This window comes from Drosophila biarmipes, chromosome 2L (genome assembly GCF_025231255.1).
Source record: "Drosophila biarmipes strain raj3 chromosome 2L, RU_DBia_V1.1, whole genome shotgun sequence".
Lineage (NCBI taxonomy): Eukaryota > Metazoa > Arthropoda > Insecta > Diptera > Drosophilidae > Drosophila > Drosophila biarmipes.
This window is the reverse complement of record NC_066612.1, coordinates 20,401,320-20,416,479: the sequence shown is the minus strand read 5'-3', so window position 1 is coordinate 20,416,479 and position 15,160 is coordinate 20,401,320. Positions and strand designations below refer to the sequence as shown.

At 47.6% G+C, this 15,160-nt stretch overlaps 1 protein-coding gene across 2 annotated transcripts; it reads left to right on the top strand.

Moving 5' to 3' along the window:
- Window positions 1–3,098: 3,098 nt before the first annotated feature.
- On the top strand, window positions 3,099–14,145 carry LOC108033995 (homeotic protein spalt-major). Of its 2 annotated transcripts, none has more exons than XM_017108722.3 (4): window positions 3,099–3,648; window positions 8,414–12,249; window positions 12,370–12,446; window positions 12,708–14,145. In XM_017108722.3, the coding sequence occupies exons 1-4, from the start codon at window positions 3,498–3,500 to the stop codon at window positions 12,709–12,711; spliced, it is 4,068 nt and encodes a 1,355-aa protein (XP_016964211.1). In that variant the 5' UTR covers window positions 3,099–3,497; the 3' UTR covers window positions 12,712–14,145. The 2 variants fall into 2 exon arrangements, with proteins under 2 accessions (XP_016964211.1, XP_016964210.1); XM_017108721.3 differs by having other exon boundaries at window positions 12,370–12,450.
- The last annotated feature ends 1,015 nt before the right edge of the window (window positions 14,146–15,160 follow it).

Below are 15,160 nucleotides of genomic sequence, written 5' to 3'. Positions count from 1 at the left end.
GCTAATAAATATACAAAATAACCACATCATTTTTTATGGTTATGAAGCTAATGGCTTTTGCAGATTGGGTATTCATAGCTAGACAAAACCTATCCATATATCGGGCCCATCTCAAAAGTTTAACGATGTCTCGCAATCTGCATAGATATAAAAGAGCGAAATTCGTATATAGGATGTCCCAGGTAATAAAATAGCAAGACATGTCTTTAATTATTTTTCAAATAGTATAATATTTGAATACATTTTAAACAATTTATTTATTTATTTTATAAAATTTAATTGAAATATTTTTTAATTCAAGAAAATAAGTTTAAGAAACTAGGTTTACTATTTCAGAAATGATAAGTTACAAAAATAAAGATATACAAGTTAGAGTTTCCAGGCACAGATGCTCTTAGAAGCAGATACTCGAACGAAAAGTTAGCAAGAACAGAAATAAAAGTTGGCTAACTCAAATAACAGATAACACTGTTAACATAGCGTGATAACATGGAAGCCCCCTTTCGAAGAGCATAACATTTTCGAAGTCAGCCAGTTAAGGGCGTATAAGACTGTTACTCACCAACAGCGGAGAGGAACAGCGCTGTTGGCGAGAGTGCGATAGAAATAGCTGGCATTTCGAAAATGAGCGCAGAGCGCGCATATGTGCGAGAGAGAGAGCGAGGGCGGGAGAGGGAGAGAGAAGGCAACCTGTAGGCAGCCGAGAGCGAGAGGCAGCGATGCGCTGTTGTTGTTTTCGTTATGATTATGAGAGTCTATCAAAAACTTGTCTGCGCTGTCGCTGTGTGGGTGTGAGTGGGGCGGTGGGGGCAGTGTAGTGTGAGAGCGATTGCTGTGTGTGTGTGGGAAGGCTGCTCTGGTGTGGGTGCGAATATGATGGCAGATATGAAAAGGGCAGATCCGCTTTTTCGTTGGTCGAAGCTGCTGCAAAATGAGCGAATATGAGCGTTATGAATTATGTATTTGCCCTGTACATAAACAAACCCTCTCTCGCACACACACTCGCACTGCCGAGCTCTCTGCTGGTGTTGGTGGCTTTTTCTTACTGGTGCGCAAGGTGGCTCTCCCCTCTCCCTCTCCACCCTCACCCAGCCCCCTTTCCACCACCTTTCCCCACTTTTTTCCACTTGCCGTCTTCTTTCGCCGTCTTTTAATACGTATTATCTCCTACTCCTCCCGCTTTCTGCGTTTTATTGGCGCTCTCTTCGGATTTCGCTCGCTCCCCGAAATTTATGACAGCCCCTCCCCCGCCCACTCGGCGGCAGCGCCGTCGACGCAGGCAGCATTATTAATGCTTCCCTTTATTCCAGCTTATTGTTGTTTTTTCCCGAGGACCTCGTGCCCTCTCTTTCTCAGAAGCTTCCCTCGCATTCCTAGTGGTTCGGTAATAAAGTCAATTTCTGGGTTCAAGTAGCTCAGGGAGGGGGCATTCGCCCACAAGCCCATCCTAGAGCTAAGGTTTCCCATTTAACTAGATTTAAGAGCGTAAAAAACAGAATAATATAATGATGATAATATAGTAACAAACAATCCTTAAGGTTTTATTTAAATACGAATAGCATTCTTCAACCCAGAAAAGCTCCCATTTCTGTAACCACAAATATTGATAAATAAAGATTTTCACTACGTATGTTTAATGTTTAAATCATAACTTTCCTTTGTGAATTGTGCATTCTGCCAATAAAAATTGTCTAGTCCGTTCTTGATCACCATCCACAAGAGGCTTTTTACTTTCCACATTACTTCTTAATATATTTTTGAAGGTTCTGTGACTTATCCAAAATCCGTTTATTTGCCCAAGACCAACCCGTTCCAATTGCTTAATTGAGTTTCCATAAACAATCGACGGTCCCTATTTGAAGGTTACTAACATCAGAGTCAGAGTCAGAGTCTCCCAACAATCACAATCGCCCACCCAATCAATCATAACTCATTCGCCAAATGTTTCTTATTGTGCGGCAAAAATGGAGCCGAAGAGTCGGTATCGCCAGGTGGTTCGGGCGGACAAAAGAACACCTGCAATTAAATGGGGACTGGTACGAAAGTTTTAAGTGCCCCGACCTGAAATGCCAAAAATCCATCATCGCAGAGAGGAGCAAATAATTAAAGAAGTGGGAGTCGCCAAAAGTCGGAAGGCCGAAAACAAGAGCGTTTTGATGAATGGCTCACAGCACTCACACTGGCACGGCGACCCACTCACACGCGGATCGACCGACGAATAGGCGAAGTCACCCAAGTCAGGATTCCCCGGTGAAGGGGGGTTTCACACGAACAAAGCGGGGAACACAAAATCTTATAAACCGAAATTAAAGAAGGCAACAACAGCGCTCATAACTGCGCCGCCGAGCGAGACGGCGAGTGCGGGAGAGAGCGAGAGGGAGCGCGCCAGTGTGAAAGAGGGCGCAACAAATGGCAGGCTCTCGGCGGGAGAGCGAGCGGGATGGCACGCTGCCAAGGGCCGCCAGCCAGGGGCGGGGGCACCCCTCCCCAAACATAAATTATGATAAATTATTAATCGAGAGAGCGAGCGAGACGGGGCGAGTGGCCACTACAACAACAGTGGCGCAAAGGTGAGCCGCAAAGGCGGAAGGAAGTCTCGCGCTTCTTCTTTCTCCCCTATCTCGGCCGAGAGAGCGGGAGCGAGAGAGAGCAGCTCATAATTCGCCGAACAAGTTTCATAAACGTCTCTCAGGTAAAAACGGCGACTGCGGCTGAGCATCCTCGGGGCAGACGAAAAAATAGAGGAACAAGAACCCCAGGGAGTGAGCGGGCTGGCAAGAGTAACAGTAACAGCAATTTAATAAAAATTATGATGAGAGCGAGCGAGAGGCGCATATGAAAAATAATATGAAATGCGAGCGGGAGAGCGTGCGTGCGTGTGTGAGTGAGTGAGCACAAGGTGGGTTGGCTGACTGATAGTGATTGTCAGGATGTAATAACACACACGCGCACACACACTCGCACCAGCCCGCACACCAACCGGTTCTGCCCGAAGTCGGGCGCCAGAGCCGAGCGCAGCCGAGCGCCCGACGAGCTGCGGCGGCTGTTACTCGTGGCGGCTGTTATTGTTTGTGTCACTCTTGTTTGGACGCGCGTTGCTGAACGTTCGCAGCGAGCACTCGTTTCTCTCAGTGCCGCATCGGCCCACGTTGCGTATGCGTAACGCGCCTCAGTTCGCCCAGCGAGTTTTCCTTCGAGCCACTCACAAGTTTCCCAAGTGCCGCGAAGTCCGCCTGCGATGACAATCACCGGGCAGCTGTAGCTCCGCAGCTCAGCGACAAGCTAAACACGATAATTCTAAGTAAATCGAGCCAGAACGCGCGCAAAGGCCAGCGGTAATACGCGTTTCCCACTGCCGACGGCAAAACACAAAGTGCTCCGGCTACACAGCCCAGTTATTTTCGCCCCCAAAAACCAACACAGTGCAATGATCGGGCAAAGCTGAGATACACCAACCACAAACAACACTCTCACGCAAAGTGCTACAAAGTTCTCTGATGAAAAATCACCTGTCCAACGTTCTGTGTGCGATGCGTAGTGACTTCAAGGATAATCACCAGGAGACCATCAATAAAATGATACAATTTGGTACAGTGAAATATGGCATCGTCAAACAGCTGAAGGACCGCGCCCGCAGCGCCGACAAAGGTGAGTTCGAATGGAGACTTTATGTGGAAGATGGCAAAAAACGCAGAAAAGTACATTTTCCGAAGTCTTTTTGACAGTTGAAATTTTAGAACGACACAAGTCCAGAAAGTGTGGTGGTGACAAGTCAGGCTGCTCGTCGGCTGCCTCTGGTATCTTGTCATCCTGGTTGTCATTTGTAAAAGTTTTCCAACGCAAATTAGAAAGTATTTTCCCCTCAGCGGAACATGAAACGATTTTGGTGCATAACTGAGCCATTTAAAATTAGTCAACTAATTTCTCATCATTGTTTTCCCCGACCCAACCGATTTCCATTCGACTGATAAGGCTCCGGAGTGGAGTCCAAAGTTTTGGGCAAACATTAATAACCGTGGCAGCCGAAGGTAGTCCACTTAGATCCGAGTTCGGCCTATCTGTTCCAAAAATGGTGTATTCAAATTTGGAAACTTATGGCTGCGAGTGCACCAGTTTTCCCCGATTATATGGTCGAATTATACGTATAAACTATATTTCTCCGGTTTTGCATTTCCAGTTTCCGATTCGATTTAACTCGGCCGTTAGCAGCTACTATTGGCCAACCCCCGCGCCCCCTGCGATCTTGTTTTTTATGATAAATCAAAAATCGATTTCGATTTAATGGAGCAACTTAAAAACGATATGATTTAAATATGGCTTCGGCTGTGAGTAGAAGAAATAGCTTTGGGAAAGGCACAAAGTGATGTTTGTTTTTCGAGGCCTCTCGAGGCGTGTTTCTTTAATTGGTTTTGAAAGCTTCGATATGCGGACATTTGCATGCCAGCGAACTTAATTATATTTATTGATATTTTAAGGCTGATGAATCGGCGAAATTTTACGACAAAGAAATGACGAAATATTGGTTATGGCATTTTCGAAGACCAAATTACTGATCAGCGCGGCCCTTTCCCTTAACCCAGAGATTATTCAGCGGAGTACGCAGGATTTTCATTGGGTTTCAATTCCCAATCACAAAGTGCGCGTATATATCAATAATTACAAATGAGCTCTCATTAAATTTGAAAATTGCTGCCCATAAGCCTTAAAAAGGCGATAAACTGGCTGTGTCCGTGAAGATGAGGCTGTTTTTTCTTTTATCAATTTGTTTGGCGCGGTTTTATTTATACACCGCATATGATGGCATATAGGTGTGTGGCTGTGTACACTCACGTGGTGTTGTTGCGCTTCGGGCATTAATAAATGTTAACTCATTAGTGCGGGATAATAAATTAAATTAATATCGCAAAAAGTGAAAATCGAAGCAGATTCGCAGTGAGGCGGCGCTTATTTCCATATGATTTATTCGGACTATGTACCCTATATACCGGCGTACAATGTGGTCAGTGCAAAGCCAATTCTGTGAATATGGAAACGCCGATCAAATTGTGTCTCGCTTGCTTTGTAATCGAAGTCGCGCTCGCATAACTTAAAGCCATTAATTATTTAATTATTTTTATTTATGCGATTCTGCTTTTCCATTTTTTTTCTGTGCCACGGGGTCCCCGTTAAAAATGTATGCCTAAAACGTTGATGGCGAATTCTATTGCCGCACTTCCCCGTTCTGACCTATGGCAGCCAAATCCGATCAGACCGGACTTGGATATATTATTCAATTATGCCACACACTCGATGGGCCTCCGCTGGATTTTTGTAGTTCACTCGCATTTCTTCTCTGATTTTGCATTTTCCAATTGGCTGAACATTTGTTTCACCTCAGGCCAGCGGGCTCACGGTTGGTTCGCAGCGATTTGCATATTGAATATGACGATGGAATAATTGAAAGTAAGCCCAGAACTAAAGTCGCGGCGTATGCAAAAGCCAGTGCTGGAGGAATGAACTGGAAAATGTCGAGGTAGAGGTACGAATCCAAGGGAATTTCGAGTTCAGCACACAGAAAGAAAAGGTTATGATACTAAAAAAAACATTAAAAAGCAAGATACAAAACTCAAACAAAAATGCTTGGAAAATATTTTGAGCTTTCATTTTAAATACTTATTAGACTGATTATTGAAAATACATTTATAAAAATATATTGTAACTCTCTTCCTGACTAAGCTCAAATTTGTGTGTAATGTGTTGTACGAACTTTAAAACCTTAATAATATTTGTGAAGTAAATATCAAATAACCCAAAAAAAAATTTAGAAAAGGTGGTTCCCATAAATTTATAGCTCATTGGAAGAATAAATTTAAATGCTTTGTTAACTTGTACTGCCCATATTCCTAGAAATAAATGTATTGCAATTAATTTACTTACCAGTTCCCATCACCGCAAGTTCGAGTAAAAAATTGATTTGCTGAAAGCTGAAAGAAACCAAAACCAAATTTATTTGCAGCGAAATTTTGTTGAAAATATTTGGACACATAAAATGCCAGAAAGTTGACATTGGCTAATGGGTTTGATGGACAGACCGGGTTAGCAATTATGAGTTTTTTAGGGCGGGAGGGGGCAGGAGGGGCGTGGCAGTGCCCGGCGAACTCTCCAATCGTTTCTCGATGAGGGATTTATTCGCCTTAGTTGCGCACGAGGAGCGGGAATAACTCATTCGAATTTAGCCAACAGACACGGCCCGAATTTATGGCTTGACTTAATCCACCTTTAAACTTGCACGATTTAATTTATATAGGAGCGATTTGTGTGCTCCAACAATGGGAAATATAATTTCGTCTCGTTTCACAATTTCATATTTATTTATCTGGCGGATACAGATACAGAGGCAGAACGCACGGGCGGAATGAACCTCGCCGGTTGTCAGTAGAACAAAATACGGTTTCGGTAGACAAAAAATAAATCTTTAAACGGCTCACACACACACAACGGTGGAACATCGGTGGTACATTCGGTATATATATAGACTTGGTTAAATGTTTGGATATTTTGTTTTGGGCGCCCACGCGTCCGAGGAACTAAAATACGGCAAACTAAATCGAAATCCAAATCGAAACCGAACCGGGGGCTAAGGCATTGGCCTCTCCGCCGAGGGGCAATATCTCCCTGTCTTTGGGGCAGCACCAACACAATAAACAAGCTGCGTTTATTGTTATTGTAAATTTAACAATTTTATTACCAATTGCAAAATGACTTAACCATGTTCGAGACAATTTTATGTTCGTCATAATTGGAAGTTGTTTTGCTTTTGGTGTGTTGCGCACCGCCGCCGCTGCCTGAAAGGTTTATGGCAACATTATAATTAATTTCAATTAATTAAAATCCACTTCACTTATCAGCAATCATAATCATAACTCCTCGGCCGCCGAGCGGTTTCGTTTTTGAACTGCAATTGCAGGCAACAAAAGCGGCGTTTAATTGAAGCGCTCGGGCGGCGAAAAGTATCTTTTAAATGAATTCTGTTCCGAAAAGTAATAATACAAATAATATTAATGCGATCGATATGCAAATGGCGCTGATAGTCGCCAGGCGCTCTATCTGCATATCTGTTTGTACTCCGGCATCCATGTATCTGAATCTGAAGCTGTATCTGTGAGTCTTTTGTGGACGAAAACAGAAAACTCGCCCAACTCGTTTGATTTTTGCAGAAATATGTTTTATTATATATATCGAACGAGTGGGGCCCAGTTCGTTGGCTCTGAGTTATCATAAATTATATTTTATGTGCGTGTGCGGCAAAAGTTGCCGGTGTTGCTGTTGCTTTTGGCGTTGCTGCTGCTGTTGCTGGTGGACCAATCTTTGACTTGGTTTGCTTTTTAGGCTCGGCGCGATTAATTAGTCAGAGTCGGAGTCAGAGTCAGAGGCAGTGGACCAGGCCAAGCGGCTGTCAACTGCTTTCTCCCCTTGGACAGCTCACCTGGCAACAAGTGAGCATCAGTCGGCCAGCAGCAGCAGCAGCAGCAGCAACACGAGCAACAGCAACAATTGCAACTGCCGGCGATCAACTTGGAGACTAATTGTGGGCTGAAAACAAAAAACAGCTGCGGCCGAGGGAAAAGGAGAGAGAACACATGCTTCAACAAGAAATGCAATTGCATTCAGTTGGCAGCAGCAGCAGCAGCAGCAACTAGCAGCAACATCCCCACACCCGCCAGCAACTTCAACGCATTGCAATGAACAATTGCCGGCGATTAAGTCATATGCAGAGGGGGTGGGAAGGGGCGGCAGGGGGCAGTTAACAGGTAGTTGAGTTATCGGGAAATGGGCAGCAATCCCAACCAGCTTCTGACTATTTTGGACTTACTCCAACCACATCCTATGGGCTTCTTTGGTACACCGAGAAAACACATGAAAATCAGTTCCTTACTGCCAACTTGATAAAAAAGTTGCATTTCAAAATAATATGTTTTTTGTAACATTTGTATATTTTTTTGTACATTTATTGAATTAATTCTTTTTCTCTATTACATAAGTATCTCTCTTTTATGATTTATTTTTTACTGTATAAGAATTTAAAATTTGAAGAATAGGCAGCATGAAAAATATTTAAATCTTTTTTTTTGCTATTATGAATATCATTATATATTTCTAGTCACGAAATTGTTATAAAAAATGTATATTTCTCCAATTTACTGTTACTGTTTACAACAAAAAAGTTAAATCTTTGCTTGAAGCACTTTACTTTATTTAATTTATAATTACGTTCATATTTCATATATTTCAAAAAGTAGGCCATATTTTTAAATCAGTAAAAAATTATCAAAAGCAATATTAATTAATCACTACAAGCTGTTACTTGCTGTGCTTAAATCTTGTTTGAGGAGACCTGAAAATAAGTTGAAAATGTCGTTTGCTATTTTTGCAGACACCGGTAGCGATCAGGAGGAGAACGGTGGCTGCTCGCCACTGACTACGGCCACCACTACGGCCAGTCCCAGCCGGAGTCCCGAGCCCGAGGAGGAGCAGCACCAGGAGCAGATGACTCCCGAGCACCAGAACGACAAAGGCTACGAGGTGAAGCCGGAGATAGAGCCCGTGGAGGATAACAACAACAGGGTGGCGATGACAAAGCCGAGTTCCGAGGAACGGGAGCGGGAGCCGAACGCCAGCGGCTCCATGCCGAGCTCCCCCGTTGCGGAGGCCCGTGCCGAGGAGGCGGCCACCGAAAGGTCCTCCGAGAAGGAGAAGGAGATTGAGGTGGATGTGGAGATGGCCGATGAGCCGCCGAGCAGTGCGGTGCCCTCCACGGAGGTCGCTCTGCCAGGAGCAGCAGGCGCTCCAGTCACCCTGGAGGCCATCCAAAACATGCAAATGGCCATTGCCCAGTTCGCAGCCAAGACCATTGCGAATGGCTCCAGTGGAGCCGACAACGAGGCTGCCATGAAGCAGCTGGCCTTCCTGCAGCAAACCCTCTTCAACCTGCAGCAGCAGCAGCTCTTCCAGATCCAACTGATCCAGCAGCTCCAGTCCCAGCTGGCCCTTAACCAGGCCAAGCAAGAGGAGGATCTTGAGGAGGATCAAGAGCAGGAGCAGGACGCGGAGCAGGAGACCGACACATACGAGGAGGAGGAGCGCATTGCCGATATGGAGTTGCGACAGAAGGCGGAGGCCAGGATGGCGGAGGCCAAGGCTCGTCAGCATCTTATAAATGCGGGTGTTCCCCTACGGGAGAACTCCGGGTCCCCGGCGGAGTCGCTGAAGAGGAGGCGAGAGCAGGATCAGGAGTCCCAGCCAAATCGTAGAACGAGCTTGGACAATTCTCACAAGGAGGACGCGGCGCGGGATGCGCTGGCTAAGCTGAAGGAAATGGAGAACACACCGCTGCCTTTTGGCTCAGATCTGGCCTCCAGCATCATCACCCATCACGATGATCTGCCCGAGCCGAACTCCCTCGACCTCCTGCAAAAGCGCGCCCAGGAGGTGCTGGACTCGGCCTCGCAGGGCATCCTGGCCAACAGCATGGCCGACGACTTTGCCTTCGGTGAGAAGTCGGGTGAGGGAAAGGGCCGCAATGAGCCCTTCTTCAAGCACCGCTGCCGATACTGCGGGAAGGTCTTTGGCTCGGACTCAGCGCTCCAGATCCACATCAGATCGCATACTGGAGAAAGACCCTTCAAGTGCAATGTGTGCGGAAGTCGCTTTACCACCAAGGGAAACCTCAAGGTTCACTTTCAGCGGCACGCCCAGAAGTTCCCCCACGTGTCCATGAATGCCACGCCCATTCCCGAGCACATGGACAAATTCCATCCACCCCTGCTAGACCAAATGTCGCCCACGGACAGCTCGCCCACCCACTCGCCTGCCCCGCCGTCGCTGGGCTCCGCTCCTGCTTCCTTTCCACCCGCCTTTCCCGGCCTCCAGAATCTCTACCGGCCGCCCATGGAGATCCTGAAGAGCCTGGGAGCCGCTGCCCCGCACCAGTTCTTCCCGCAAGACTTGCCAACGGATCTGAGGAAGCCCTCGCCACAACTGGACGAGGAGGAGGTGCCACAGGTCAAGAACGAACCAATGGAGGAGAAGGATCCGCGGGAGCAACAGCAGGAGCAGGAGAATGCCGAGTGTTCCGATCCCGAGCCGGAACCTCTGCCCCTAGAGGTTCGCATCAAGGAGGAGCGTGTGGAGGAGGAACAGGAGCAGGTGAAGGAGGAGGACCATCGCACGGAGCAACGGAGGACACCCTCTCCGTCGGCGGAGCACCGTTCCCCGCATCACCACCACCATCATCAGCAGCACCACCGCCACAGCCACCTGGGCTATCCGCCGGTGGTGCAGCCCATCCAACCGGCCGCCCTGATGCACCAACAGCCCTCCCCGGGCTCGCAATCCCACCTGGATCACCTTCCGACACCGGGACAGTTGCCGCCACGCGAGGATTTCTTCGCCGAGCGTTTCCCCCTTAACTTTACCACCGCCAAGACCCTTTCCCCCGAGCATCACTCTCCTGTCAGGTCGCCCGCCGGCGGAGCACTTCCCCCGGGAGTTCCCCCACCACCGCACCACCACCCGCACCACATGGCCAGATCGCCGTTCTTCAATCCCATCAAGCACGAGATGGCCGCCCTTCTGCCACGCCCCCACAGCAACGACAACTCGTGGGAGAACTTCATCGAGGTTTCGAACACTTGTGAGACCATGAAGCTCAAGGAGCTAATGAAGAACAAGAAGATCAGCGATCCCAACCAGTGCGTGGTCTGCGACCGAGTGCTGTCCTGCAAAAGTGCCCTCCAGATGCACTACCGTACCCACACGGGCGAGCGTCCCTTCAAGTGCCGCATCTGCGGCCGGGCCTTCACCACCAAGGGCAACCTGAAGACCCACATGGCGGTGCACAAGATTCGTCCCCCGATGCGAAACTTCCACCAGTGCCCCGTCTGCCACAAGAAGTACTCGAATGCCCTGGTCCTGCAGCAGCATATCCGGCTGCACACGGGTGAGCCGACGGATCTGACGCCGGAGCAAATCCAGGCGGCCGAGATCAGGGATCCGCCGCCCTCGATGATGCCAGGTCACTTCATGAATCCCTTTGCGGCGGCGGCCTTCCATTTCGGAGCCTTACCTGGCGGACCTGGTGGTCCTCCGGGTTCCAATCACGGAGCCCACAACGGCGCCCTGGGGTCGGAGTCCTCGCAGGGCGATCTCGACGATAACATGGACTGCGGGGAGGACTACGACGACGACGTTTCCTCGGAGCACCTCTCGAACAGCAATCTCGAACAGGAGGGCGACAGACCCCGCTCCGGCGATGACTTCAAGTCACTGTTGTTCGAGCAAAAACTGAGGATCGATGCCACCGGAGTGGTCAACACGAATCCCGTGCGACCCCGTTCCTCGGCCTCGAGTCATGGTCACTCGGTGGGCTCCACGTCGGCACCCACCTCGCCCACCCAGGTGCATGCACCTTCCCACGTGCCGAAGCCCAGCTCGTCGCCGGCTCGGTCGGATGCTTCTCAGGGAGCTCTGGACCTCACACCACGAGCTGCACCCACCTCGAGTTCCAGTTCTCGGTCGCCGCTGCCGAAGGAGAAGCCCGTGACTCCGCCGAGCTTGCCCCGGAGTCCCAGTGGCCCGAGTGGCCACTCATCGGCCTCCCTGCTCACCTCCCCCCTGCCGCCCACCGTGGGCATCGATTGCCTGCCCCCCGGACTGCAGCACCACCTGCAACAGCAGCACCAGCACTTGATGCAGCAACAAGCGGCAGTGGCGGCGGCAGCGGCGGCCCAGCACCACCACCACCAACAGATGGCCGCCCTGCACCAGCACCAGGAGCAACTGCGTCGCGAGGCAGCGGAGGCTCAGCAAAAGGCCGCAGCAGCTGCGGCAGCAGCGGCCGCAGCAGCCGCCGCCCAGCGCCAAACGCCGCCGCAGTCGAATCAGCGGCAGGAGGGCGGACCGGGAGCGGGACCGCCAGGACCCAATCCGCTGATGGGCGCCCGCCCGCCCTTCGGCATGTTCCCCAACCTGCCGCTCTTCCCGCCCGCCACCACCCAGAACATGTGCAATGCCATGAACCAGATCGCCCAGTCAGTGATGCCCGCCGCACCGTTCAACCCACTCGCTCTGAGCGGGGTGCGCGGCAGCACCACTTGCGGCATCTGCTACAAGACATTCCCCTGCCACTCGGCGCTGGAGATCCACTACAGGAGCCACACCAAGGAGCGGCCCTTCAAGTGCAACATCTGCGACCGCGGCTTCACCACCAAGGTGAGTTATTCAAAACATTTGGTAGAACTATCGGGGGTTAGCACATGGGGCTTACAAGCTTAAGAACGAAATTTATACCAGAGAACTGATGGAAAATTTCCTTTTTATTTACCTTTCCAGGGCAACCTGAAGCAACACATGCTAACTCATAAAATCCGCGACATGGAGCAGGAAACCTTCAGAAATCGTGCCGTAAAGTATGTAAGTCTTCCAGTAACTCCCATCCCATCCTGTCCCTAACCCGTAACCATAGATCCAAATCTATTGCATTATTTTTTCAATTGGGTTCATAAGATGCACACAACTTTTTAGATTACTAGTTTTGGCGCTTTTCTTTTGGTTTTTTTTCGCATTTTCGTTAATTAATCCCTATCCCGCCATCATTCCCAGCTAAATCGCCCTAAAGCCACCAATTCCTCTAATTAACCAAACATTTCCTTTGCTCTGTCCATTTGCAGATGAATGAGTGGGGCGACGATCGCGAATAAGTAAACACTCTACACTACCACGATTAGGATCAAGATCGCCAACTCAACGATCAAGATCACATGGCTCCCAGAAACAGTTTGGCGATCGCAGCCCAAATGCCCAGTCAAGATGCAATCGATTCTCGCAACCAAATGATCTCAAGACTTAGAGGGAAATGGGGGAGCAGGGGATGAGCCGACTCTGGTGGAGATCAGTCGTGTACACAAATCTTTATATTTATAAATTGTTGCCCACAACAATATTATTTGATTGTTGTTTCAAATGAAAAGCGAAAAGTTTCCCACTGCGGACGAGCTGATCCATGTGCGACTATGTTCCAGCTCCGAGCACTTTCATAAACAATTTTTTATGATCCGGCGCGTTAGCGGGGAATTCCGCACACCAGTACTAGGAGGGACTATGAAACGTGTCCAAAGATGCATCAAAAGCGATCTGGGTTCCTGCTAAACAGAGCGATCTGGAGATGGAACCGAAGACTGCTTGGTATGGAGAGACTGATAGCGTTTCATGGTCCACAAAACTAAGAACGGAATCCAAATCCGAATCCGAGGCAGCTGATGAGGCAGTGAAGGCGTAGTAAAATCAAAATTCGAATTTAAAGCAAATCTTAGGGTATATGCTAATATAAACTAATAGGTACCTAAGCGAGACATGTGTACATACGAATATATATATGATATCTTATAACCAAACCCCTCACAGACACGCATACGCATACATGGTAGTAATCTATTTGGAATGTGCAATAATATGACATGCTATAAATTTAGATGCGAACGCCGGCGCAGGCTTTTGTTTCCTACTACTCGTAAATTAGATTTATTTGCCACTTCTTGTACATACTTCGTATATATACACACACTCACACACACTTTATTATATTAAAAAGAAACATTTCGAAATGCAAACGCTACTTTCGAGAATGGGTTAGGAATAAAAATGGAAAAAATCGAAAAAAATATTTGAGAAATTGTGATATTAAATGTAAAAACGAAATACAAATTACGATTGCGGCGGCCGGGGTAACCCAGTCGAAGCCCCTGCAAATGCTTTCCATATCACAGATGAGAGAACCACAAAAGATATCTAACATTCATAGTTAATTTAGTCGTTAGCCGAGGGGACAATCCCCGACCCACGAATCACACACCCACACACTCTAATTTCACTTCCCCGGAAGGATTAACCCTAGCGATAAGTAAGACTATGAGCGGTCGTACACGTTAATCAATACCACAATTTAGTTATACACGGACACGAATGTGTCCCACTCTGTTCGTAAGCTTAAGCATAGTCTCATAATTTATTACGCAAGCCCAGGCAAAACAAAACTAAAAATGCAAATAAAAGTGAATCTATTGAGAGAACAAATAAATATATGTATTTAAGTTATGGAAAATTAATAAACCACCGCCGAGTTTTCTTGGGGCACCTCCGTCGGCTATCTCGATCGGGGTTCTGGGAAAACCCGAAAACGATCTCCGAGAGTTTTCGTGGTAACAGATGCGGCTGGCTGTAATAAAAATGATTAGTCAAGTTTACTATCGTCGTAATCTTTTAATTCGAAATCGAAACGAATATCGACGCAGCCAGCGGAGCCTGATCTGATCCGCAGCAATGAAATATTTTTATTGCCTTTTAAATTGATATTTTACCTTCAACAAATTTTTGCTGCCTGGTTTCGTCTGTTTTTATCGCCAGCTTTTTCTGGTTAACTTATTTCGGTTTTTGGTCGTGTTGTCTCCATTTCGATTCCACTCAGCGCGGCTCGATCGCGCAGCCCCATCGCTTGGCTTTGGCATTTCAGTCGTTAATCAAAAAATTTCCTGTTGACATCGCTTTGTCATCTTTTTAATGACGAACACCCGCTGAGTTCTGAGTGTGTCTTGGGTTATTGTTATTGTTTGTCCGTCGGATTGCTCGTGGCTCATTTGCTCTTTGTGCGACTCGCTGATGGATGTTTGGACTGGTTTCGATTCGGAAATGTGATTTACATCTTTACTTTGGCCAGGTGGCCATAAAACAATGAAATGTTGATTTCAAATTCAATTAGCGAACATTCGCTGATCTAGTGAGAATTTGTGATTAAAATATGTTGGGGATATAAATTGTAAATACATTATGTGTGGAGCCCACTTTTACTTCCGATATTCAGAAGCATAAACAACAAATGCGGAGCCCTTTTTAGTGTGTCTGAATTAAATAAATTGTATACCGTCAAACCGATATAGAACCTGGCTGGAATCCATTCCATTATTTATTAAAATAAATTCATAAGCTCGGCTTGACCACAGAACTCACTACCCTGGCAACTCATCCGCTCGGTTATTAACTGCAACATCTGCTCTACTTATCTGCCGGATACATGACAGAGTTATGCCGCCAGTGAGTAATTAACACGGTTAATATGGCAACTTGCTGA